This window comes from Squalius cephalus (genome assembly GCF_949319135.1).
Source record: "Squalius cephalus genome assembly, chromosome: 13".
Taxonomy (NCBI): domain Eukaryota; kingdom Metazoa; phylum Chordata; class Actinopteri; order Cypriniformes; family Leuciscidae; genus Squalius; species Squalius cephalus.
This window is the reverse complement of record NC_137134.1, coordinates 19,914,259-19,942,216: the sequence shown is the minus strand read 5'-3', so window position 1 is coordinate 19,942,216 and position 27,958 is coordinate 19,914,259. Positions and strand designations below refer to the sequence as shown.

The 27,958-nt window shown below is 38.8% G+C and overlaps 3 protein-coding genes across 5 annotated transcripts in view; 2 read left to right on the top strand and 1 right to left on the bottom strand.

Annotated features, from left to right (window-relative positions):
- The window catches only part of yjefn3 (YjeF N-terminal domain containing 3), a 38,140-nt gene extending 30,958 nt beyond the window's left edge, over positions 1-7,182 (top strand). For all 3 annotated transcript variants that reach the window (XM_079889603.1, XM_079889602.1, XM_079889601.1), the window contains 4 exons: positions 1,968-2,078; positions 3,640-3,753; positions 3,867-4,017; positions 5,587-7,182. In XM_079889603.1, coding sequence (XP_079745729.1) covers positions 1,968-2,078; positions 3,640-3,753; positions 3,867-4,017; positions 5,587-5,783 — 573 coding nt within the window. In that variant the 3' untranslated portion in view covers positions 5,784-7,182. The remainder of the gene's footprint in view (positions 1-1,967; positions 2,079-3,639; positions 3,754-3,866; positions 4,018-5,586) is intronic.
- Positions 7,183-9,298: 2,116 nt separating this feature from the next.
- Positions 9,299-21,353, top strand: cilp2 (cartilage intermediate layer protein 2). The gene is made up of 10 exons (XM_079891484.1): positions 9,299-9,501; positions 13,701-13,796; positions 14,327-14,596; positions 14,725-14,907; positions 15,670-15,822; positions 15,909-16,226; positions 16,707-16,815; positions 17,296-17,453; positions 18,702-21,130; positions 21,218-21,353. The coding sequence occupies exons 1-9, from the start codon at positions 9,438-9,440 to the stop codon at positions 21,116-21,118; spliced, it is 3,768 nt and encodes a 1,255-aa protein (XP_079747610.1). The 5' UTR covers positions 9,299-9,437; the 3' UTR covers positions 21,119-21,130; positions 21,218-21,353.
- Positions 21,354-24,530: 3,177 nt separating this feature from the next.
- On the bottom strand, positions 24,531-27,690 carry LOC307169565 (Rieske domain-containing protein). The gene is made up of 3 exons (XM_079890292.1): positions 27,430-27,690; positions 26,874-26,989; positions 24,531-25,264 (listed from the first exon to the last, which is right to left on the bottom strand). Exons 1-3 carry the CDS (start codon positions 27,599-27,601, stop codon positions 25,166-25,168), a joined length of 387 nt encoding a protein of 128 aa, XP_079746418.1. The 5' UTR covers positions 27,602-27,690; the 3' UTR covers positions 24,531-25,165.
- Positions 27,691-27,958: the final 268 nt, after the last annotated feature.

The following is a 27,958-nucleotide window of genomic DNA, read 5'->3' as shown; positions in this document are numbered from 1 at the left end:
AAGGACTCAATCCATTACATTTTGATAAATTGATGACTCAATAACCAACAACATGATTGTGAGCAGATGATGCAAACTGGTTTTATGGTGCATTGAATTTCTGCATTTGGGAATTTTTTTGGTAGGAAATGTTGTAGTGCACTTGATTTTGACAATGAGACAGCCCTGGAAATGGTTTCCTACTACTTTAGTAGACCACTAGGGAGCATATTGAGACGCCTTACTTTCCATGTCTATACGGCTAGCGGGCGATGATAAAATTACATCGCACCCATTATCAGTCTTGTGAAAGCTACTTTAAAACTTCAAAAATAAGATTGTTTTTGACAGAATACTTCTTGTAAAAAAGATGCAAGGACTGCAAATCTGAAAATGATTTCCATCACCATTTGAAAACAGTTTAACTACAGTTCCGCTACTGAAAATGGAGTTAAATTAACAGCTTTTCTTCTTTTAGCAAATACTGCCCAATGAAGCCTAGCGCAAGTTCTGCCAGGAAGACTCAATCGTTCACGTCATGTATTACCTTCTCATCTATCCAATCATATCCTAATAGCCAGTATAAAAGGGTGGTACTTACACATGTCTGAGTTCGCAGATGCTGTCGCTTCAACCACCTCCATCCTCCCCATCCACCACCAAGATGGGACTTTTCCTTCATCTCCCTAACATTTCTATGCTGGGTCCTCCCCTCCATCCTCCCCATCACCTCCAGACGGGCTCTCCCCTCTACCCTGAAGACGCCAGGATGTCCTCTCCTCCTTCCACCCCACCACCACCAGATGGCCCCCTTCCTTACTTCGCAGGGGGTGAGCTGCGCCCCTGCCTTCGTCTTCAGGCAGGATATGCAGATTCCGTACCCTCGGAATGCGAGTTACGGACGGGGCCTACGCCAAAGAATTTGATTGTTTGCTGAGCTCTTAAATAAATGTTCATTGTCACAGTATTAATTCTCCCGAGTCTTTCTGGTAGAACTATAATCAACTTCATTGACAAGCTCAGTTTTGGCCAATGGGAATTTTTTCCACTCAGATTCCTCTAAAAATGGCAACAGATGAAGACAGACGTTCATTTTCCACACTCAGTCGCGTGTTCAACTCTTGTTCACCCAGCACTGTGCCTAAGAAACCCTGCAATGATTATGTAATCTAAACTTCATCAGCTCACTAATGGAACATCCATGTCAGCTGATAATTTCTCTCCAAAGTGCCATTAGCTTCATTAGCGTCTGGCTTCTTCTCTTTCTTGGAAGTCGGCAATTACGCCCACAGTTGTGCCGAGGTCCCATATTTCAGCGACGGTTAATTGGAGATGAATAAAGCAGGCACATTACCTTAACTGTTGGTTTTACTTCATCAGTCTGTTCATAACATCATCTTTATGGTAAGATATGCATCAGGTGGATGAATAACAAATGTCCTTTCAGGTTGACTGCAAACATGTAAAACGTTAAAATATTCTAGAGCATAATATGCATAAACGACGAAGTACGGCATTTGCAGTCTGATTTCCCTAAAGAGTGTAAACACTTGCTCTGTGGCCTATCAAAACATTGTTTGTTTAAGTATCCCGAGCAGCCAGGTTTAGCAACAGCTCAACCAATGGCATGCATTTGGGGCGTGGCTATGTGTTTTGCTGTCCAATAGCACATGGAAACCTATTAGACAACAATTCTTATTTTAGCAATTCTGTTTAGTGACACAGAAAATACACTCTTCACCTTTAAAGACTTAGTTTTGTGAGTGTGGAGAGTTGGACACACTGTGCAGGCCTAGTTTAGAAACCTGTCAGAAAGTGTGTTATTTTAAGCCTGCCGCCTGTGGTAATGTCTCCACAGCTTTTTACTATAGTTGCAACTGTTGCTGGGTTATTGTGATGAACATTGCCTCTCCAAATGCAGATATAGAGCAAAATGAGACATCTCCCTTCCCCGTTTAACTGTGTCCCTCTCCTTTGTCTCTCCCCAGGCTTTTCCTTTGAGCTCTTTGAGTAAAAAGCAGCCCACCCTGCTGGTTGTTTGTGGTCCTGAGCAGAACGGCTCTATCGGTCTGGTGTGTGCCCGCCATCTGCGTATATTTGTAAGTATAGAACACCATGCCAAAGGGCACTGAGACAGAATGGATACTGACAGGGTGTATTTGCTTTCCTAGTGCACTTTTCTGCTATTATTGTGTATGATTCATTGCACATTGTTCCAAAGTTAGTTGTAAAAAGTAAGTTGTAATCGGTCATTAAAACGTAGCAGCTTCCTCCATTTCTTAAATGACTTTTTTTTACTTGCGGTCTTCCTACTTGTCACACTTTCGTGACGTAATGGCGCTTTGACTGTTGGATAGATGTCTGCTGCGGAGCTCGCTTCAGTGCGGGCGCGACGAAATTGTGAATCGAGGGCGCATATTGGCCACAAAAGGGGCGCTCGTGAGCACCCTTCTAAAACCTAAAATGACAGATGGCATCCTACGGTCTCATGGACTTACATGGCCAATGTATAAGTGCCTACGGAGTGTGCCATTTGGGACAGGGCCTTTGTTTTCCAGCCCTGTCATATTCACCATGCTCCTCTGTGGTGCTAGATTTATGGAGCATCAGTATTCGTCTAATAATCGTATACTCTGTTAAAGTTATCCTTCTTTTCATTCTGATGGAGTGAAATTTGGCCAGTTAAGATTTGGCCAGTTTACATTATGGGATTCTTGGAACGGATAAAAGAACGGAAAACTTAACAAAAACGAACAATAGAGGGTCATCACATGATGGCAGCTGTTTTATACATTCCCAGTGTACATCTGCGTGGATTCTTGTGTCCGTACCAGCGTTATGTAACAAATACATTAAGTTTAACTGCAGGATTGTAATGAATTTACCTGGCAACTTATCCAGGCTGTGTGGACTTCATCCTGTATTTTGAGAAAATGAGGTGTCTAAAACCATAAATTTTAGTCCACATTAATCACTACTAATGTTCTTCTGAAATGAAATTATGAGGTAATTATGTTACGTGATTTATGAACTCAAAAATCCCCCTGCATATACATGGGGGAAAAAAATATTGCTTTAAAAAACAGAAAGCTTTTTTCATGTTCCTCCTGGAACAACATTCCCAATAAACCAATCAGAATTGAGGGACAAGTTTACAGTTTATGTCAAGTTTAGGCTTAAAATCAGGGTTAGGTGCTTCTATTATTCACCTATCATTTCCCTTTGATTTTAGGGATAACTTTAGGTTTAGGGGTAGCGATAGGTTTAGGACTACATTTTTTGGACAGGAATTTTGTTCCAGGATCAACAAAATACTGTTTGACGATCCAGGAACATGTTTTACTTGATAAAATCACGGTGACTGTCTGGTTCATGTATGGCTTCCATGTATCACATTTTCATGTCTGTTTTTCACAACCTAGGGACAGATTTTTGAACAATTAATATAAATATACACACAATACATTTTAAAATGGTTCACTCTTTGTTATTTTATTTTATTCTTTATTAATCTCATAGTTTAAAATGGAAAGTCTGAATCTGGGAGAAAAATAAATGAAGACATAATAAAAACTGGCTATGTGCTAATCATCACAGATTGAAATCTGAAAAGTGATGTTCTGGATGGAAACTCATTTTTCCCTTGTCTCTCACATGTAGGAATATGAGCCCACCATTTTCTATCCCAAGCGTTCTTCTCAAGGTTTGCACCAGGACTTCACTGTTCAGTGCGAGAAAATGGACATCCCTTTCCTGTCCTATCTTCCGACAGAGGTGGGTGTCAGTCTTAAACAATTAAGCTCACCGGCAGAGAGATGTCAATGTGATGTTCACTCTTCTGGACATTCTGTCAATCCTAATCGAGTCCCGTCTGACCCCACGACCAGGTCCAGCTGTTAAATGATGCCTACAATCTGGTGATCGACGCCATCCTGGGACCAGAAACCAACAATACGGAGGTGAAGGAGCCCTATGCTGGGATGCTGGTGACTCTCAAACAGGTCAAAATACCCATCGTTAGTGTGGACATGCCCTCAGGTATGTGCTCATTAAACACACATCCTGAATTTTAGAGAAATTCTGCCCATGGCATCTTAATTGTGCAGTGCCGCAACGAAAATAGAGTGGTTACTTGCAAGGAAAAGAAAAACATAAAAAGTTTCAATCTGTTCAGAAAAATGTTATGTTATTTTTGTCAGACTGCAGCTTATCGAGACGTACTGTAAAAATGCTCGTTAGCATTCATCAGCACACTCAAGAAAACTGCTAACAAATCTGAAGTGTCTATTTTTATACACTGAACATCGTTTGTGGAATTCATTACAGCTAACCATATGTAGTAAAGTAGGCTATATATGTTAGCATCCTACAAATTCATTTACATGAACATGATTCCATCCTAAATTCTGTTGATTGAGTGTTCAGAAAACCTGTTTCATCATTATTTTGCAGTTCTAGTTCGGTCACTGTTGAGGCACAGATATTACTTCAGCATTAATTTTAGCTAATAGCTATTAGCTGCACTGGCTAATAGCTTGCTAGCAAATACATTCTATAAAGGTCAAATCAAATACTAGCTAAAAAAAAATTACATTCGTGCAAGTGAGCAAAATAGTCATAATATTAATAAGAACTGGATTAACTCCTTCAAGGCTAATTCGCTACTAGCTAATACCACTGTAAAAAAAAAAGTTGCCTTAAATTTGAAAGCACAATCAACTTGGATGTTTAAATCATTTCAACTTAAATTACATTAAACTGACTTAAAAATTTGTTGAATCTTGTATAACTTGTATCAACTTATTTTGATGTGTTAAAGCATTGTAAAAACATATGTTGTCATAACATATTGCTCATATAATTATTTTTTTACAGTGTGTTAGATACTATAGAGGTCAAACTCTAGTAGATAAACATAACAAATTGCTAGTACATCTTGTAAGTATGCTGAAGTCAGTATATTATTGAACAATTAATCACTAGCATCAAAGGCTAATAGCTATTAGCTACCCTTGCTAATAGCTAGCTAATGCTGTCAAACTGAATACTAGATAAATCATTTAAAAAAGAATGATAATTTTTTAAGTAGGCAAAATAGTCATTCTATTATTGAGAAGTACATTACAAACCAAAGTTAATAGCTACTAGCGTGCTGTAAAAGTCAAACCGAATAACAGAGACTTAAATAAATTGTTGATACATTTTTGTAAGTATGCGAAATGGGTTACTAACACCTCCAGGGATATTTGAGTGATGAAATCTGTTTGAAATCCAGTTTTTCTGATAAATGACCTGACCAGAGACCTTCATGTGCAAATGTGTTGCACTGGACCTGAAGTGTTCGCAACAGACAAATAATAAAACTAAAGTGAACTCGCAGCCGTTATGTCATCGGGAGACCTTATTTGAAAATTGCAGCTGATGGCTGACACATTGCATTTTTGCTGCTCGCTTTCCACATGACAATATTGTGATGAATGATCTTTACGAGCCAGTTTTCCACCTCCTATCTGGGAGAATTTGGAAACGTTGTTATGTTACAGTTAATGACCAGTGGCTTGTGATGGTGAGAAAGGATTCACTTTTCCTATCTCTCTTTTCCTGAAGGTTGGGATGTTGACGAACCGGCCAAAGATGGGATAAATCCAGAAGTTCTCATTTCTCTGACAGCTCCCAAAAAGTGCGCAACAGGTTTCTCGGGAAAACATTTTCTGGCGGGGCGATTCCTGCCATATGACATTCAGAAAAAATACGAACTTAATCTGCCAGAATTCCCCGGCACGGAATGTGTTATAGAACTGTAGCCGTTTATACAAACATGTATTTTGAATAACAAGGATGTTTTTCCCCTTTTGTATTTTATAGATTGTTCTGTGGCATTCAGTTACTGACAAATATAACTAGATACTTTGGGTAGTTAAGGTGAGTTTTCGCTGCTAAGAAGTGGGTTTAGAATTATCTATTGAATTTTGCAACTTTTCGACATTACCTGTTGATTCGTCAAAATCGTCAATACAGTTTTGTTCAATACGCAAATCTTTTAAATGTTGGATGTATTGAAAGTGCATTACCCTGATAGTGCCTCCAGTCCAATGTGCACGACACCTACAAATCCAATGCATTTCTGCTGGAATTTTACTCAAATATTCACCGTACTTTTTTTTTTTTTGGCAAAGTTGTATAGTATATATCTGAGGCTGACAAACAACATGTAAATCGTTTTGTTTTTACTTAACATTCCTCAATGTACATGTGTTTTCTTAGTTCTTATAGGTTGAATGAATAAATTATCTATGTAAAAACTGTTTATTCATTTAGATGTCAAATTCGGGTGTTTAAAGAAACGTTGGATGTTATTATTTAGCCAAACCTTGAAAAATGTGCTCTATTAGCCAGTATTTGGGAACAAGCGGTAGCTACGATATTCTTTAGACCATACAGTATATTATTTCTTCCCAGAGATTTATTCAAAAGACAGGAAAAGGCGTGGGCGATATAAAGGAATGTTTCTGTCTAAAGCAACAACAGTTACAGTATGTGGACAGGAATACCGGAGCAGCGTAATGATTCATCACTAATGCTGTTTCAGGACATTGTGTAAACTCAGATATATTCATCAAAAGGTGGACATGAAATCATCCGGAGATCATATTTCTTATTCTGCCAATAAACATTTTACATTTCTGTCCACCCCACTGAAGGCCAAAAAGTAGGTTTATTGTCTTTAAACACGCATAGAGAGCTTCACAAAGGTAACCGGCAAAAGAAGCCATATGCACTCAATATGGTGACAAAGGAAAATATGAAAATCTGTTTAGACTGAGAAGGAATCAGGGGGAAATATTTTGGTCTGTGCTTTTCTTTGCAAATGTGGCTGTTTATTCTGTTTTGATATCACAGTTTCCCTAATCTATGATCATTATTATTATTTTTTTAGACTCATTTAGTAAAATATTCCCTGTGTTTGTCAATGCTTTCAAAACAGTTGTGCCAAAATGACCCTAAATATTGGACGACACCATGAATTGCATGATCCAGACAGTGGAACAGTACTGTACATGTAGCATGCATGGGAATATTTACAAATGTTTAAACACAATTACCATTGCTCATGAACCATGAGTTAGACTTCAAAGCTCTGCCTTTAACCATACGCTCTGGCTTAAAAGCCACCGTGCACTACTTTGTCGAAAACAGTCAAAAAAGACATTAAATGCACATTAAAGATTTTTTTTAGTTTATTATTATCAATCAATGTTGGAGATTTATGCTCATTTCTTCAATTTTTACATTTAGTTTGCCTTTGCTGTCATCTAATACACTCTTAAAGTTCATCTTTAAAAACACTAACAATTTAAATACATCTTTAGTAAATCTAAAAATCAATATACATTTTTCATACTGCACTTTGTAATATTGTTATGCCTAAATTCTCTTTAGCGTTTCAATTGATTTTTAATACAAAGCTCTGATTCTGAGAGGCTGATTCTTAACCCATTCTTAAAGGAACACTCCACCATTTTTTGAAACAGGGCTTATTCACCTTATTTCCTACATTTAGATAGGTGGGCAAATGCATTTTTGTCTCAGTGCATGCATTGTTTTAGTTTGACAGGGTCAGCGCTAGCTTAGCTTAGCATAATAAATGGAATCCTTTGTTGCCAGCTAGCATGTCCTGAGTAAAAGTGATATACATTTTTTTTTAAAACCCACCTAATTACTTCTTGTGGCCTGCGTATTCACAACAAGTACAAATAGCGATGCAGATTAACACTAGGCGATTTCCTATGCAGATATTGACTTGGGACTATATTAGGGGGAAGCAAAGGCGAAGCACTGCTACTTGGGTGCAGAGATATCACGCCCAAGTAGCAGTGCTTCACCTGTGCTTCCCCCTAATATAGTCCTTAATATATAAGTCAATATCTGCCTAGGAAATCGCCTAGTGTTAATCTGCATCGCTAGTTGTACTTGTTGTGAATACGCAGGCCACAAGAAGTAATTAGGTGGGTTGTTTTAATTTTTTATATCACTTTTACTCAGGACATGCTAACTGGCAACAAAGGATTCCATTCATTATGCTAAGCTAAGCTAGCGCCGACCCTGTCAAGCTAAAACAATGCATGCACTGAGACAAAAATGCATTTGCCCACCTATCTAAATGTAGGAAAGAAAGTGAATAAGCCCTATTTCAAAAAACGGTGGAGTGTTCCTTTAACTCAACCTGCTTGCAATCACATCATTCTCTATAGGGCACAGCTGATTGGTTCCTGCTGTATCAGTAGCCAATGAGCTCGCTACTCAACTTTTCAAATACTTGGTCAACATTTGCTGCAGCAGTTTGCAGCGCGCTTTTAGAAACCCTCCACCTTCCCCAGCTCCACTTGTATAGATCTGCTATGGGTAAGATTTATTCCGCTAAGACCAAACATATCAACATTGTCAAATCCATTACCATGCCAAACACTCTGAGAGCTGCCATGACCGTAATTTGTTTGGATAGTATTATCAACCATTTATCGTTATCGACTTATCGGTATTAGTCAAAATTGTAGTATTGCTGCAAATTAAACAAATTAAGGTGAGGTATGTAATTTTTGCGCAACTTGTGGCATTATACCGAATTACGAAAATAATTAGTTTCAAACTGGTTTCCTGAACACTCCCACAAAAATCTTTTATGCACTCGTCTTATTTTTAGTTGTCTATTCACATTACGCTGAGATATTAACAGAACAATATTACCCACTTCACCTTCAAACAATGCAAAATAGTTATTGTGAATCAGTGTGTGTGTGTGACAGTTGGAAATTTTGAACCATTCAGCTGTTTGCAACTCCCTTTGTATGCACCTATTTTTGCAACAGTCATTTTACTGTCACTGAACATTGGAGGAACATTCCTGAAATGCTTAACAGTTGCATGTCAGTAAAATATGAAAATTTCATTATCAAATAAACAGATTTTTTTAAAAATTCAATCCATCTGCTGCCATCACATTAACATCTTCATTTGTGGTTGAAATGATGTAATGCGCCAGGCCAGAACATAATAAAACACACAATGTGATTTATTGTTCTGCTCAAGCACACATATCTCTGGTAATGCAACATATCTTGATTAAAAACACAAACATATAATTTTTTTCTGTTGCAACATTCACCTTTCTCCTACATCTCTGCCTGTTGTTTTTTGTCTGTTGGAATGATATAAGGACACAGATGTTAGCGCACCGGCCAATGGCGAGCGTGAGGGGGCTGGTCTGGACCATTCTCCACTCCATCCTGTCTTTTAAAACTCTGGGAACTTCACAAAACTATCAGACTTGATATTGAAAGACTGGGGAAACTAATTCATTGGTCAAGTCTCTCAAAAAACTTTTTCTTTTTGTGCGTGTGTGTGTTTCTTTAATTTATTTTTTTTGTTACCAACAGCTGCCCATCAGTGACAGTGGCACTATGTGGGACTTCACAGTCTTGACGTCGGTGCTGTCTACCCTCTTTGTTGTGTCACTGGCACAAGGTAATGTAATTTAAATAATCTCATAACTGTCCTATAGAACATGTAAGGATGCTATTCATTAATAATAGTTTGGTACAGCTGTCAGCACTTAGAAAGACTTAGAAAAACAGCAAAAGCTTGTTTGTTTGTGAGAGGTTTAACTCACATGACTGGAGTGATCTTTAGTAAATTTGCTTACAAATCTGCTTGTGTTTGACTCATTGCATATTATTTGACACTTTGAAAAGAAAGCTGTTAGGCTAGTAATTATAAAAATTCAGTAAGATGAATGTGAATTTTAAGCAACTACCATCTAATTATTTTAAAGTGTTCTGACAGAAGTGTAAAAAGCACTTTATACTTTTGCAATTCATGCCAAAAAGCTTATACAAAATAGTAAATAAAGCAGCACTATACTATTTCGGATTCTGTCACAGCGTCATTCAAACGTCTTTACTTTGGAAAAAGTATGACTAGAGGTAGCCTATTCATTATTTGAATGACCGATTGTCGCGAAATACTGGGAAACTGCCGCCCCAGGCTAAAATTTGGATAGCACCGGTTTATCCCTCATTCACTGTCACTCCACAGTGGTCTCCGGTCCTCAACCTCTCTGCGGAATTTATTACCTGTTTCCCAACACGAGTCGACAGCAGGCACGGAAAATAGCGCCTGACATTTCTGAGGTCTAAGTCAAGGCTTTTAAAAATCTTTACTAAAATTCGGTTTTAAATAACCAGATGTCGCTCAGTCATCCGGTAATGAGCTGCAAGCGCGCGCGTCCGTGCCAGTTTCATCCAGGGCACGGGGAAGACATTTTCAACGCGCCAAAGTAAATATTGCCACTCTGTAATCTGCTCCATTCAAACGATTCATTCTCCAGATGTTTCACTTTGCTCTGAAGTTCAGCTGCCCGTTACATCGATTTCTGTTGCTTTGATGTGGAAAAGAGGGTGGATAGAGGGATCAAAGGTAATGCGCGAGAGGTTACATGAAGTGAAGTGGCAAAAAAATTAAACGGTTTAACGAACAAATGTGATTCTTAATTATAACATTCTTAATAATTATATAAGTGTATATATATACATACATACATTAAAACGTTTATGTTAGATGCGATTAATCGTGATTAATCGATTTGACAGCACTAATAATAATAAATCCAGTTTTATATGTTTTCAAAGATTTTTTTTTAATATTTACTGGAAGACTAATTAGAATCTTTTTAATTAGAAAAATACTTTAGTCCAGTGTAAAACGAATTTCTGTATTCAAGCTGACACTTCAGCTCAAATATATGGTTCAAACAGTTCAAAGACGAGGGAAACCAATCCAGATCATTTTAAAAAACACACCAATCTGGCTATGATATCATTATTATGCAGTGACAATGAGGCAGTTCAGTTTAGAATAATAGAGCACAGATGCATCACCCCTCAGAGTCTGTGGAACAGTTGGTGTCTTCTAATCTTCTTCTCAACCCAATCAGACAGAGCTCACCATCTTCCATTCGAGCACACCTCAGCCAGGACATGTGCCAGATGCACAAAACTACTTCCACATGTTTGCCGACGCAGGATAAACACACAGACAAAACCACTTTGGAGCTCTCATTTGCATTCATTAAAACACGATGGGATGTGGAATGCAATTTTGAGACCACTGCCCGGGCACACTGCCTTCTTAAATGAAATGCCTCTGATTTCAAACAAATCCTTACTTGTTACCAACCTTGTATACTGCGTTAAAGACATCACAGTGTTTTCGCACTCGCCAGAATACATATGAGAATGCGGGTTAGCACTATAGCGCTTTGTCAAAGGGATTACGTAACATGCCAAAATGATTTACCTTTCCATTTTGGAGGAACCTGGGAAAAAACGTTCAGAAAGGATAATACTAGAGCCAGCTAAATTTTCCCATGTTTTTAAATCTATCCTGGGAGGCTTTTATTTACAGACAGAAGAGGGGACCAAAAATGATTCCCGCATAAGCAGCACGTCTACAGCATGCTCGCTAACCACTTTGCTCTTTTATTAAAATCCAACCCTTGCATGTTTTTTGATTAGCTTCTGGCTTGGGTAGCAATACTCTAAACGCACATTAAAAATGGGGAATGTCTTATTAAAAGGCCACAGACTGTTATTTGCGTGAATGGATTAATTGTCTGAGAATGGCTATTGGACACTGCAGACTTTATGAGGTGACGCGAGAAGTCCTAAAATAGTAATGATACTGCACTTTATATTGTGGGCTGAAACCCCTGGCAGCACAAAACAATAAAAAAATTGCTGAATGAAGTTTAAATGACCCTCTTGTGTGAGAGCCATCTCCCAATATAAACTTGGCACGAGTGGTTTGTTATGGGAGGGCAGGGTGTCAGTCTATGTTAGGAGGACACTGATATATAAATAGTTGCTAGTTTCCACTGCAAGGTAAATAATTTTTACACACCTGATCCTAATAATGCCCTGTTACTGGGTGTGGATATTACAAGGTTCCACTGAGGCCATGGACACGCAGTTCTTCCATCCTGGAATAAAACCGACTATATTATGTGATGCGGTTAGTGCTAATTATATTGGTGGCCTTTGGGTTTAAGCCATAGCCTATGCAACGCAGACGTCATTGGTTGTTGTGATCACAATTCACCAACCAATTTTCAGGCATTACTGAATACTTGTTCCATGTCTTGTTCTATGTTTGATTGTCTCTTTCAGATCAGTTGAGGCCTGCTCACACCAAGAACGAAATCTATAACAATAACTATAATAGCATCCACAGCAACAGGAGATGATGACGTTCTGTATATTAAAGTGCACACTGCAGTTATGTTTATCCTGCTTTCAATGCTCATGCTCTTTAAAAAGATATGATTATAGTTATCACTGCATTTATCATCCTTGGTTTGAAGGCCCTTTACTATAACGATTGAAGAGTTTGAATAACATCAAATGGCGCAGACAACTAAAATGATCATTCATCATTTCTTAATCATTATTTTTTGTGATATTTAGAAAAGTGGTTTAAAAGCGACTCAATGCCAACAGGCCACTCAGGATAAGTGTATAACTGAAATAATGACATTCTCATATTCTGTGATCTATACTTTGTGAATGACAGGCTCTCTTTCAGGTGAACCTGCAAGGTAAATCAATGCAGTATTTGAGAGGCATATAATCACAGTAATGGTGGCTTGGAGTAAGTCCTGCAAAGCTTCTACAGTGACTGACATGTCTGCCGCAGATAAGCGCTTCAGTGTGTGTTGAGTAAAGCCAGTAACGATCCACTGTCAAGACACTGTGCTGTTTCTACTTGAGCATGTTGGCTATATCTGTGGGACACGTCGCCTTTGGGGAAAAAAAAGTAATGGCATTGGTGAATGAATCCCTCAGTCTATGATTTCCTTATCACAGCACACTATAAGCAAGTTCTGGAAAGTGGTTCAGGGATTTACCTTTGACAGGCAGGACAGTCAGCATGAAGCACCAGAGGCCCACTGTCCTCCGCCTGGGATGTGGGAGTGTATCTCCTGGTAATGTGTCATCTAGAAAGCATGAGACACCATGTGTTTGTACCCATTACTCTATCTTCTGCTTTGGGGCCCTGGCTAGTAAGCGTCTCCAGATTAGTTTGAGAATGGATGTAGGGGATCAAGCCATCGTGCGTGCTCCACTACCATATGTTTGCAGCATCTCCCGATGTGACCAGACAGAGCGGAAAGAGATACAGTGCAGAAATGGACCAAATGTGTCCTCCTCAGGCCAATCATGAGATCAGATATCAGGTGCTAACTCAAAACTGGTTGGACGTGGTTCAGAAGGGCCGTAGATGCCAAGGGATGCTGAGCCGATAAAAGTAGGCCACTTGGACTCTGGTGGCACCGATGCCGAGAGCACACACACAAAAAAATCAGTCCTTAAATATTGAATGTCTTTAGCACACATTCCATTTACCATGAATCCGAGCAGGATTTTCCGATCACATTCGCAGACGTGTCTGCAACCTAAGGAACGTGCAAGGAATGAGTTTTTCTGATCTATTACATTGCAAATGATATTGCACTGTAATAGATCAAACAAATTTTGTGTCCAACTTTTTAAGACCAAATTTTGTTAGTCCCTAAGGAGGTCAGTGTTCCTTGTAGATTTAGTTGCAGCCAATGTTCCTTTGGTAGCACCTTTGTTGAGTGCGCTGTAATAAAGTTTGCATTCCCACAGGACCCATCTGGGACAGCTCACATCTTCGGAGGTTAAACCAAACGGACAGGAACAGAAAGCTGGCTTACAACAGCCTTGTGGAACCACAGACCACAGGTAGTTATGGATATATTAACATGCTCTCTTTATGCAATCAATTAATTTGCGGCGTCCTATTTGATCCAAACCGTATTGTGGATCTTAAATTGTGATGTAATGGAGTCATCCGTCTTCATTAAATGTGAGCCTTAATGATGAAGGCATATAGCCACTGCAATGCTGAAACAATTAGACATTAACTCATTTACGTGTAAATGAGTTTACACATGTTCCTAATTGGAGAAAAAGAACAAGTTGTCTCTTAGACAATTCAGGCAGCTCTCTCTGCCTCGAATAACGTCATCTGATTCATACCTCCCATGGGATAGTTAGACATATAGCAACAAGCACTTTTGTGAGACACGGATTGTATTTTAATATGATGCAAAAAAGCTAGACTAATCTCTTGGAGTAAACCGAGCACAATGGGGCAGAAATTTGACGTAATCTGGAAACTCTTTTTCTTCACATCTTTGGGTCACTGGTAAGAGCATAGCCTACAGTTCTTGTAAAACATCTTACTCTGATCTTTGTTTTGTGTAACCCAGGCGTGACCGAGTGGACATCCTGGTTCAATATCGACCATCCGGGAGGAAACGGCGACTATGAGAGGTTAGAAGCCATTCGCTTCTACTATCGGGAAAGGGTTTGCTCACGACCTGTAGCCATGGAGGCCCGTACCACGGACTGGGTTGCAGCTGCGGATACAGGGGAGGTGGTCCATTCCAGTCTGGAGAAAGGCTTCTGGTGCATCAATAAGGAGCAGCCATTTGGTCGCAGCTGCTCCAACTATCATGTGCGATTCCAGTGTCCACCAGGTACAATTAGTCAAGAGACAATCCATCAACGTAGAGAAGTGTATTCCATATGGAGGCATATGCATCATTTTAACACATGAGTGTTATGCATTTTATCATATGAGTTTTTTTTGTTGTTGTTTCTTAAGTCCACTCATACTGGACCGACTGGAGCGAATGGACCCCTTGCTCTGCCACCGCCTGTAATGATGTTGGCATCCAAGTCCGTCAGAGGAAATGCATGAGCACACAACCTCTTCCCTTGCTGCTTTCGCCCGTCTGCGTGGGACCTCACATCGAACGGAGAGAGTGCTCAACCCCACCATGTCAAGGTAAACAAACAACGAATATGAATTTGGAGACAACCTTTACATTTTTATAACACTTACTGATATAATATGCATTTTAATCCTTCATTGCAAGGTTTCAGTAGCGTCTGCTAAAAACCACTTAAATCAATGGAAGTTATTTAGTTTTGATCTGTTTTAGTTGATCTCCCAACTTGGCTAAGATGGCACTATGATGGCTTAGCTGGTCAACCAGTTGTTTCAAAGTACCCCAAAAAACCCAGCAATCCATTTTAGGTTGGTTTAAACATTTTTCGGCAGGATAAAGCCAGATTTTTTAAACAGCAGCGAGGTGTCACACTCTCATTGTATTCTCTTCATAGATACGTCCAAAGGTTTGTTTTTGACACATTTTTGAATCACCTAAATTATTATGACAATCAACTCAGAAATGAGGCTTATTTTCCACTCATGATCCTCGAGAGCGATCACATCCTGCTGACATTTACATGACACATGTGGTGCCCAATTAGATGGTTAAACCTTAACATGTTTCTGTATGTACAGACTAAGCTTTGATGTCTTTGATCATAAAATCAATGTAACCACACTGGCAGAGATGTCAAAATGCAATATGACATTTCTGTATACACACACACATCACATTTTTAAATAGTAAAATAACGTGAGTGGCATTTTCATGTGCAAAACTTGCCGTGATTCTAGGGCATTGTGGGTGTTTGCCAAGACATTGCAATCTAGTTATGTTAATTAACCACTATTTTCCCTCAAATCTCGACTAAACAGCCTTGTGGAGCCAATGGGGTTCATGGAGTGCTTGCTCAGTGACCTGTGGGAAGGGACGCAGGACAAGACGTAGGACATGTCACAGATCTTCAACTAAAATTCAGTGTACAGGACGACCAGTAGAGGTCCAAAAGTGTGGAAATCCATGCCCAGGTATTGTGTATTACAAAACACACAATCTTTGAAAAGCCATAATATTTGTTGCTACCTTGAAATCAAAATTTCTGAAATTTTTACAGTGGCATGCAAACGTGTCTGTCCTGGGGGACGTCCCAATAAGGACTGCAGCTACTGTATCTGCGATGGACAGACACTACAAGGGGAGGTCTTCAGCGTTACAGGTGTCCCAGTGGCTAACGCCACAGTGGCTCTGGCCAGCCAAGCCAAGGTCATCCGTGCCCACACTGATGCCAAGGGTCAATTCAAGATTGAAGGACTGTGCACCAACCCTCAGACCCGAGTAGTCATAAGGAAGGATAAATTTGCACCCATCACTCTCCCTGTTTCCATCAACAGCACTGATGAACTCTGGGTACGGGCCGTCTTACAATCCTCAGGTAAAGAAATTAAGAATACGTGAAAAAGTTATAATATTAATAAACTGAATTTGGATATTTATTGTCCCACATTGATAACTTAAAGGGTTAGTTCACCCAAAAATGATCCCATAATTTACTCACTCTCAAGCCATCCTAGGTGTATATGACTTATTTTAGCTAAACACAATCTGAGTTATATTAAAAATATCCTGGCTCTTCCCAGCTTTATATTGGGAGTGAATAGTGAATAGATTTTAAAGCCCAAAAAAGTGCATCCATCCATCATAAAAGTAATCCATACGACTCCAGGGGGTTAATAAATGCCTTCTGAAGCAAAGTGATGCGTTTTTGTAAGAAAAACATCCATATTTATAACTTTTTAAAACTATAATGACTGGCTTCTGTCAGTCTTCTATAATGACTGAACTAACCCTTTAATTTGAACAAATCTTACCGTGAGTTGTTGCATTATTGGTTTCTCTGTTTTATGTCTTACAGAAAAGCCATATATTGAGAAACATCCTGAAGACAAAGTACGTTATGAGGGACAACGTGCAACCCTTTGCTGTAGAGCAACAGGAACACCAAAACCTGACAAATATTACTGGTAAAAACAATGATGTTTATAATTAGATTTTCTGACATATGTGACCCTGGACTACAAAACCAGTCATAAGTCGCCAACAAAACATTGGATGGGTCAAAATTATCGATTTTTCTTTTATGCCAAAAATCATTAGGATATTAAGTAAAGATCATGATCCATGAAGATATTTTGTAAATTTCCTACCTTAAAAATATCAAAAATGTATTTTTGTGAGTGGATGCAGCAAAATCGCCAACAGAAATGGACAACTTTAAAGGCGATCTTCTCAATATTTAGATTTTTTTTGCACCCAGATTCCAGATTTTCATATAGTTGTCTCAGCCAACATATTATCATATCCTAACAAACCATACATCAATGGAAAGCATATTTGTTCAGCTTTCAGATGATGTGTAAAACTCAATTTTAAAACAATGACCCATAAGACTGGTTTGGCGTTAATGTCTTAGTTACATTTTTTTTCATTTGTTTGATTCAAAGGTATCACAATGGAACTTTATTGAATCGCACAAAATACAAGTACGATGAAGATTTGATATTGCGGGACCTGAAGACAGAGCAGTCAGGACAATATCACTGCAAAGCTACTAGTCTGACTGGCAGCATCAAGTCTACTTCAGCCGTCCTCACTGTTTTCGGTAAGTGCAAAACCATTTTAGAGGGCAAGAGGGATATGTTAAAATGTCCCTAAAGAAGAAAAATAATCCCATTAAATATTGAGGTCTCCAATGAAATATTAAAGTCTATAATGTCTAGTGACATGTGCGGTACAATGTTTTATTATGTTTAAGTTGGTAGAAATTACCACTTTCTAAACAGGGAATGACTGGCAAGAAGTCGTTGTGAGCAGACTAAAATCCTTAAATCCCACAAACTCTCCATATTAAAGTGAAATCCAAGCTCTTCAATAAATCCTGTTTTTTCATCCTCAGACAAGTATGTATTTCTACTTTTGCACACATAACTGCACATTTAGAAAATTCCCATGATGCTTATTATCCAAGATATAGATTGTCAGAAATAGTCTGCTGAAAACGTGTGCTAAAGCAATCAGCCCTAGACTTTGTCTGAGGGATCTCTTTGCTTCTTAATCATTATGGCATATGAAATGTGCTTTGCTGAATGAAACACTTACACCTGTCACAGCAGGATTCTTAATGGAGTATGATTAATGTGTTTTGTATTCACTCTTCCATTTAAACAACAGCTACAGGAGGAAAGTTTTCTGTAAATTCAATTTCATCAACCTCAAATAAGATTACATGGTTGCTGTCTCGAATAAGTGTCATTTTAAAGGAAAAAACAGCTCTCTAATGAATAAATGAACAGCTTTTACAATGGAGAGGTAATGTGACAATAATGACAGCAGTCATTAATATGGTAACAGAATGAGATTTAATTTAATCAGAAACAATACTTTGGCAAGTCATCAGACTCCCATTTCAGGCTTCCAAGTTCAGTGACCCAGTTTTATTTGTTTGCAATGTTCCATTCATTACAATATTATATATATTTTTTAAAAACTTATTAATATTTTGCTTTAAAGCAAAGTGGTATGTAAAGTCTACTAACAAGATAAACACTGTAAATTATTTATGTAAAACATTTTTTTTTACAAAATACTATCAAAACATCTTTATAACACGGAAAATATACTTAATAGAATTTTCTTTCTCTCTGTTATAAGAATTAATCTTACAAAGTTTTGTGAGTTTTATGCTTAAAAAAGGAAAAAGCCAGTGGGATAAGAAAAAATAAACATAATTTTTTAAATAAACAAATTTTTTAAATTTAAATATTTAAGAAAACAACATTTTTACAGTGCCCATAAATATTCTGTATGCATTGAAAATGTAGCACACTGATCTCGCATTTTGTTTTCACAGCTAAAGGATCACCAGCATGCAACTCGACACCTGATTCTCACTTGATCAAATTGCCATTTGACTGCAAGCAGCCAGGAACAGACTCCAAGTTTTACAATGCAGGTCGCTGTCCACACAACAAATGCCCTGGGTCGCTGGACTTTGATATGCGCTGCAGGGATGGATCCGGCTTCTGCTGTGGGGTCAAACAATTGGACTCTAGAGAGATCAACTGTGGCCGTTACACCCTGCCTATCAAGGTTGTTAATGAATGTGGATGCCAAACCTGTGTGGAGCCCAAAGTCCTTGTACGGGGCAGGGTGGTGGCGACAGACAATGATGAACCCCTTCGCTTTGGATACATTTACATAGGGAAGGAACGGATAGGTACCACAGGATATCAGGGTGGGTTCACAATCCAGGTGTCTCCAGACACACAGCGTCTTGTGGTAAATTTTGTCGACCCTTCTCAGAAGTTCATTGACACAATCAAGGTTTTTATTTTTGACAAAAGAGGAGGTGCAGTCTATCATGATGTAAAAGTGATGAGGAAGCAGGAACCTGTTGATATCAATGCTGCAGAAAGCAATACCATTTTCCTAGGTGAAATTAAAGGCGAGGACCCTATCGGTCAACTGGTCATACCTCCAAACTCTTTCCATAAAAACACTGGGGAACTGTATGAAGGGACCGTTAAGGCCAGCGTCACGTTCCTTGACCCACGCAACATTACCATGGCTGCTGCTGCCCCTGGTGATCTCAACTTTGTAGATGATGAAGGAGACATGCTCCCTCTCAGGACATACGGAATGTTTGCAGTAGATTTCCGAGATGGGGCAAACCAGGAGGTTCTAGGAGCCGGCGCAGTCCAAGTTCTCCTCGATACAGAGCATGTTAAAATGCAGGAGCACATTCCTACTATGAAACTCTGGTCCCTCAATCCCGACACAGGCATTTGGGAGGAGGAAAGTAACTTTCAACCCACACAAAGCACCATTGCTGGCAGTGGGAGGAATAAACGAGAGGAGCGCACTTTCCTAATAGGAAACATGGAAATCAGGGAGCGTAGATTGTTCAATCTCGATGTACCTGAAAATCGCCGCTGCTATGTCAAGGTGAGGGCGTACATGAACGACAAGTTCCTGCCCAACGAGCAAATAGAAGGAGTAGTAATAAACTTGATAAACCTGGAGCCCAAGCCTGGTTACTCGTCAAATCCAAGGGCATGGGGTCGCTTTGATAGTGTGATAACAGGACCAAACGGTGCTTGTCTTCCAGCTTTCTGCGATGCTCAGAGGGCTGACGCATACACGGCTTACGTCACGGCAATAATGGGAGGTGAGGAATTGGAAGCAGCCCCCTCAATGCCAAAAATGAACCCAAACATTATTGGAGTGTCTCAGCCTTACTTAGGGAAGTTAGATTACCAGCGCTCAGATCATGAGGATCCAGCACTAAAGAAAACAGCTTTCCGAATCAACCTGGCCAAACCAAACCCTAACAATTTTGATGAAACGAACGGTCCAATCTATCCTTACCAGAGTTTAATTTCATGTGAAAATGCACCTGTTGATGCCAACCACTTTCGTTTCTTCCGTGTCGAAAAAGATAAGTACGAGTACAACGTGGTACCCTTTCAGGAGAGTGACCTCACATCTTGGACTGGGGACTACCTTTCCTGGTGGCCAAATCCACAAGAGTTCAGGGCTTGCTTCATCAAAGTTAAGATTCATGGAGCAACAGAAATCATGGTAAGGTCAAAAAACCTTGGTGGCACTCATCCTCAAACAAGGGGCCAGTTGTACGGCATCAGAGACATTCGTAGTACCCGTGACTTAAACCATCCCAACACCTCTGCAGCTTGTCTTGAGTTCAAGTGCAGCGGGATGCTCTTTGATCAAGGTAGTGTAGACAGGTCACTCATTTCTGTGATTCCACAAGGCAACTGCCGTCGGATAGGCACCAACGGTCTCCTGCAAGAGTATCTAATAAAGCATCCTCCTGTTCTTCAGAACAATGAATCTCATGCATTCAATATGTTAGCTCCTGTTGATCCCCTTGGACACAATTACGGAATATACACCGTCACAGACCAGAACCCACGCGTTGCCAAAGAGATCGCCATTGGCCGTTGCTTTGATGGAACTTCAGATGGTTTTTCCAGGGAGATGAAGTCAGATTCTGGAGTGGCACTAACGTTCAGCTGCCCTAAAAGAACTGTGAATCGTGAGAGCTTATTCCAGCGCTTGCAAACAAATCCTGGCCTAACACTAACACAGATGGCGCGGGAGATGAGGGAGTCCCAGGGACTGCAAGTCAGAAGAGGGTCAACCCAAATGGTGGCCTACCCCTTTGGCCAACAGGGCAGGAGCCAGAACCGCAGAGCCACGAACACTAACAGAAGGAGACCTGCTACAAGGACACAACCAAGACAGTAGACCTTTCTTTAGGTGAGTTCTTCTTTAGGTGAGCAGTTTTTATAAAATAATTTCAAGATGTTGATGAAAATTAAGTGTATGCTTTCTGTCCACACGCAGGCTTCTCTGTTTGAAAAGAATGAAGAAATGAGACAAAAAAAAAACCTGCAATGGAAATCCTAAACTTGGCTAGCTGGGTGATATTGGATGCTGTGTCCTAACGGAGCAAAATCCTTACCTGATTTATCCGAACACATTTAAACTCTTTCTGTTTGTGTATGGAAAACTGTCCTCTCAAGTTTATTTCATTGTTTAAGACATTGATTTTTTGATTAGGCCAAATACTAATACAGGATGATGTCATTTATTTATTTTAAATGTCAAAATGTGCTTATGTGGAGTGTCCTACTTTTGCCTTGTCTTCCATTGATTACAGGCTAAATAGGTGAGACAAGTCTGTATGGAGACTTATATGCAGAGGCGGACAGAGTACACAGCTTCATTACTTGAGTAAAAGTACAGATACCCTTTGCTAAATTTTACTCAAGTACAAGTAAAAGTACTACAGTCAGATGTCTACTTAAGTAAAAGTACTAAAGTACTTGTTTTTAAAAGTACTTGAGTATCAAGAGTACATTTTCTAAATATTGCATTACTACTGCCACAGTGCTTACATTGGTAAACACAGCAAACACTTGAAGCGAAAACTATCATTAACTTGTTCAGAAAATTGAAATAGTCTGGCGAGGTGGGGCCACGGCTTGGCACATTTTTTTTCTCCAGGATGGTAGGGGAAGACTCATGAATATTCATTAGGGAAGTCATCCCTGATTGGTCTGATGACCTACCCCTAACCCCACCCCTAAACCTACCCATCACTGGGGGTCTTATGACCTCCCTAACCCCGCCCCTAAACCTACCCGTCACTAGGATTAAGACCAATCAGGGATGACTTCCTAATGAATATTCATGAGTCTTCCCCTACCATCCTGGAGAAAAAAAATATCGCTTCCCGGGATGGACCTGCTGCGTCTTCATCCATTGTTTCATCCATGGTTTCGTCTCTTATCTAAATCTGACCATGGAGTTGACTTTGGCGGAAAGCTGAAGGTGATTGCTGATAGGCTGTCCCAATCAGTGGCGCCTGCACAATCCAATCACGTTTGAGAGGGAAACAACAAATTGAGGGTTTCCGAGATTTTTCCTTTTTTTTTTTCTTTTTTTTTTTAGAAGAAGTAATGGGTACTCACGGTTATGGATAGAAATGTAGTGGAGTAAAGAGTACAATATTTGCCTCTCAAATGTACTTGAGTAAAGTCATGAGTACTCCCCAAAAATGATACTCGAGTAAAGTACAGATCCCTCAAAATTGTACTTAAGTACTGTACTCAAGTAAATGTACTCCGTTACTGTCCGGCTCTGCTTATATGTATGTTAAGGTCAAGTGTGACAGCTGCTAATCCTTTCATCAACGACATTTGTTGTAATTTAGCCAACTATCGGTCTGACCAAAGCACGACTGACTCCAGCCAAAAAATTGCATCCCTTAACAGAATAAAGTAGCTTTAACAAACATGTGGTGACATATAATGAATGATAAAATGGCCTTAACTTGCAACATCGCCTTTTTGAAATGCCCTCTTCATCCTTTTAATCGCATGGCTGGCCTAATTAAATGTTTTCTTTTGATATGAAATCCAACTAACACAGTAAATCTCAGTGTATATGATGTCTAGATTTTAGGGTAAACTGATTGTATTTTGTTTCTTGTTTCTGTCTGTCTTCTAAAGTGCAATATTGTGTTCCAATAATGACTTGAGAGTCCTAACAAAAACGTCCTATGTAATGAGCCAATCAGCCATAGGTCTGTTTAAAATGTTGGGCTATTCCCTCAGTAAGTGTATATCTGAATTTCAAATTACATAGTACCTGTTTTTTAACCTAGATATAATGAATCTGATCTTGCTAATCCAATCCAGCCTTCTCTCATTTAGCCAACTGACAATGCAACATAAGTGCAGTTGCAGTATTTTAAAACCACCCTGAAGTAATGGACATTTACAAAAACAATTTAATGGACCATAAAAAAATCATGCAGACCTGCATGAGCAGGACAACTGTATTTTCTGAGGTATGTTTTGTAGCTAAGCATTGCGAATAGGATTTCATTATGGTAATTCTGCTTTGATTTGTCTAATCCCTTATGTGTTCAAATTCCTCACTATCCTGCGTTGGTTCAGAGAAGAAAGTTAATTGGGTTGAGGGATTATGCAACGTTTTAACAGATAATGGAGGAAAAGTTTATTGTCTGTGTCTCCAAAGTGTACAGCTTGCCCAATGCAGGTAGGTAATATAAACAATTTTGTGAAATAAAATCTAATTAAACAACAATGTACGTCAAAAAAGAAAAAATATTGATTCATCTGAATAAAAGATAGATGATCCAATGAAGAAATGTACATTATAAAATTGTGGCAGAATTGTTCTAAAATTGCAGTTGATCACTATTTGCAAAGTTGCTGAACTCTCCTAAAAGACCAAATGTAATCGGATATTAAAACAGACTGCAATATGTAAAAAGTATGTTAAATTGTGCCATTAACAGTACATTGTTGTGGCCAACTAGATTCATTAGGGAAATCAAATACCATTTTTCCAATTTAAACAGTAAAACATTGCTGTACACCAAGTACGCACTTAAAACAACTAAAATCATGTTTTTTTCTATCCCAGACAGTCTCACTATAAGTGATGCTGAGTCATACATTTGTAACTTGAATAAACTTCTGTAATTTTGTAATATATCCAGTTATTGTAACCTTTGGTCTTTCAGCATATCTATACTGTACATTTTTATTTCAGAGGCGAGGTGGATATTGGATGAATACGGTGCTAAAAAAAAATAAGTTGGCCTCCAGTTAGCTTTCAAAAGAGTGTTTGTCCTCGCTTCAACTGTCTGGCTGGTCTCAGGGAGACTACAAAATTTCAAGGAATATCCTCTGGCAAAATGTGCGTTGATAACGCATTGTCTACACTACAAAGTGAGAGTTGAATAGTTGCCTCGGCGCTCTCGGAAATCTCTTCATGCTTGCTTCACAAACATCTTATGTAAAACAAATGCTGCAAATCATATCGTAGCTTAGACTGCATGAAATTTCCAGCCTTGCTATCTCAAAAGCCAGTTTTATGTGTAAATTGTGGATTAAAATGTCTGTCAGTTTTACCAGAATGTAAATAAAGATCTCTCGTAAACATGTTCTATTGACATTGTTTTTATTCCATCGAAGTTAAATACAAAATGTGTAAACAAAAAAATTAAAAAAACAACCCAGAAATCACAAGCAGGCAAAATATCACACATAAATATTTTAAATTGTAAAAAAAATATATATATATTTATATTTTTTGCATTAAATTATATTTTATAGGAGTAGGATGCTGCTTTAAATGGGAAGAATGTTCGAAATAAGAATGTATATGTAATTTTTTTTAACAAAGACAAGTACACATCATAATGGAATCACAAGATTAAAAAAACAAGTCGACAAAGTAATTAGGGGAAGTCACTTAATTTTTTCCCTCCGGTGAAAGTCATTTCTACCTGACACAAGAGGATTGGATCTAGGAATGTATAATTATGGCAAGTTACAACTGTAAACATTAATTACAGCCCTAGAGAGAAACACATTAACATCTCCAGAGTACTAACGATTATGAAGCTAAAACTAAGAATAATTAAGCCGCTGTCTGTGACCTTATTTTCCCTGAGTTCAATAAATCTTGCATATAAATATTGACAATTTACATTTTCAAATGAATCATAAAATATATCATCTAAATGTCAGAAAACAATGTTCATTTTAGTGTCATTTGAAGCAATTTGCATACAACATTAAATTTATCTTTAATTCGTAGTGTATATATACAAAATGTCACAAACGTTAACAACTGCTCCAATGGAGAACAGGAAAGTTTATTCAACAAAAATACTGCATCATTTTCAAATATTACCCACAGTAACTAGAGCCAAACAGATGATTTAGTTCAAGGGAAGAGTAACCAAGAACTTCAGTGCTCTTTGACCTGTCCGAAAGGCTGTAACGAGAGCTCGCTTGCGTGCTTGACGTATACATTGCCGTCCTCCAATTTCACTTCATAAACTTGTTGCTAAAAAAAGAAAAGGAAAAAAAACTATACATTTTGAAGGAGAAATAAAACTAAGCCCGCCTGCAATGCATCTGACTCTCTATTTCTGCTTGCACAGCTGTAAAAGCCTAAAGCTAGGAAGGTACTTTGATATACGAGCACGGTGGATGTGAACCGGTGGTGGGAATAGAGTCTAATTACTGAACATTTCAAGGCGTCGAGCCCCCCAGGATGACTGTCGTAATTATGGATTGGTTTTCAGAGACTTTGCCTTATATTGATTGGATGGAGTTTGCTGTCACGTCCAACTGCCCAATTATTTATTCGCAGCATGAGAGAACACATTTCGTCTGTTTATTAAAAAAGCAGATGCTTGGCTAAAATGAAACGTGCCGAAATGATGGTAGTTGAATTCTTAGGAACTTTCCAAACGTCTGTTTGGCAGCAATGCCTTCTGTATGTTTCTGTTGATGTACAATCCATTACCGCGTGAGATAATGTTTGGTGCCATACTGAGTTAAAGTGATGGCACAACAAATGTGGTTTTAATTTTAAGATACAAGTGTTTTTCGGGGGCGCTGAATCATCGGCTGAATCACTGTTTAACTTAACTGGTTCAACTGGCTGACTGCTGCCCCTTTACTGTTGAGTAATGAAATCTAGTGTTTACAATGATCTCTAGGAGGAACATACAAGCATCTCACTGATTCAAGAAATGCTAATTATATTAGAGATTCATATAAAGTAACATAGTTAGATCTTCTCATACGTGCTGCTTATGTTTGGATAAGCAGCACGTATGAGAAGATCTAACTATGTTACTTTAAGGAATGTTCCAGAGTCAATACAAATTAGGCATTTTCAACAGCATTTGTTGTATACTGAGTTACCACAGAAAATAATTTTGATCCGCCTCTTAGCATATGGAGAGTTTGAAGGCCGAAATGTGAAGCTCATATTTTTTTAAGCACATTAATTCTTACTTAAGAAAAATATTTACTCATGATAACCTGTGTAATATTTTAGCCATCTTGCGGTCAACCTTTGTTGCCTGGCCCCATTTACTTCCATTGTAAGTGTCCAACTGTAATAGTGATTTTAAAGGAAACTTGTTTCCAACACGGAATAAAAAATAAAAAAGGTAATTGAGACTTTTTGAGATATGACTGTGAGATATAAACTTGCAATTGCAAGAAAAAAAAAAGTCAGAATAGTGAGATAACTCGAAATTGCGAGAAATAAAGTCAGAACTGCGATTTTATATCCCGCAATTCTGACTTTATAACTTGCAATTGCAAGTTTATATCTCACAAGTCTGAGAAAAAAGTTCTAATTGCGAGATAAAAAACTTATTCCGTGGCAGAAACAAGCTTCCACAGATTTTTGCTAAGGTAAAAGTTGAAATAGTTTTCTGTGGTAATCAACAACCCAGACAGCAACATGGTGTTGGCCCAGATCTGGCCCACAACTGGTACATGAGGAATCCGTATCAGATGTGGGCCGGATCTGGGCCGACACTATTTTGCTGTCTGGGAATATACTACAAATGTTATTGTTGAGCTTAACTTCTAATGAACCTGGAACAATCCTTTAAATATGAGTTAAAATGTTGAACCAAAAAGTTCTTTACCTGTAAACCTGTGCTCGATTTCCCTGTTTTGAGATTGAAGTCATAGTCATGCCAAGGACAGAAAACTTTGAGAACCCCATCGGCCTCCTCGATATCTCCATCACACAGCGGACCTCCTGAAAGTCATTAAATACTTCATTTCACAATTCAGATAGCATTTAACGTGTAGACATATTATTTGTTCCATACATATCAAAACAGAAAAGACATGTTGCCACAATGCTCATTATCATCCTATATCATATCATATAAAAAAAAAAAAAGTGAGAAAGACCCTGAAAACTTATTACGTTTGCAGGACAACACATAATATTAATGTTTTACAGCATACGCACCGCAGTCAGTGAAGTAACTGACATTTAGGCAACTAACGTATGTATGGTTACCATGGTGATTTAATGAAATGGTGCGTAGAGAATGAACACATCGCACAACCGACAAAACAAATACCATTTAAGTCGTTGTTGCTAGTTAGCTGGCTAGCTAAAGTAGCTTTACGTCCCTTTCTAGCGCTTTAAAAACTGATATAAGCTAATAAAAATATTCATTGTCATACCCGAATGAGCGCAGCGAGCGTCCATCGCCAAGAATTCACCGCTCACATAAAACAGACAAACATCCGCGTCGCCTCCATCAGATGAATAGATCAATCTGCATTGTTTCTTTGACAGCTCTGACACAGGCCCCACTAGCCTCCAGGGAACACTCTCATCTTCTGGAGAAGTCATGGAGGTGGGTTAACCGGCTCATTAACGTGTTGTATTTCTTGTTTGATATAAACAACGCGATGTAATTCAGCTCACCGACAGTCGCTGGTGTCGCCGGGTTGTCGCTTCCTGGAAGCTGCACTGCGCCTTGTCGCCAAAGAGGGGTCTCCAAAGGCTCGTTTAACAACCCTGCTGGGAGAAAAGGAAAAAAGAAATACAACGACAACAAATCCTGCCTGGCCCAAGCTGGTGTTCAGCTGGTCTCCCATCTTGACAGGCTAAAATGGTCAAAACCCCTCGAAAAAAACTAGCTTGCTAAACCATATGACCAGGCTGGAAGAACAGCTCAAACCAGTCAACAAGTTTGGCAGGTTTTAG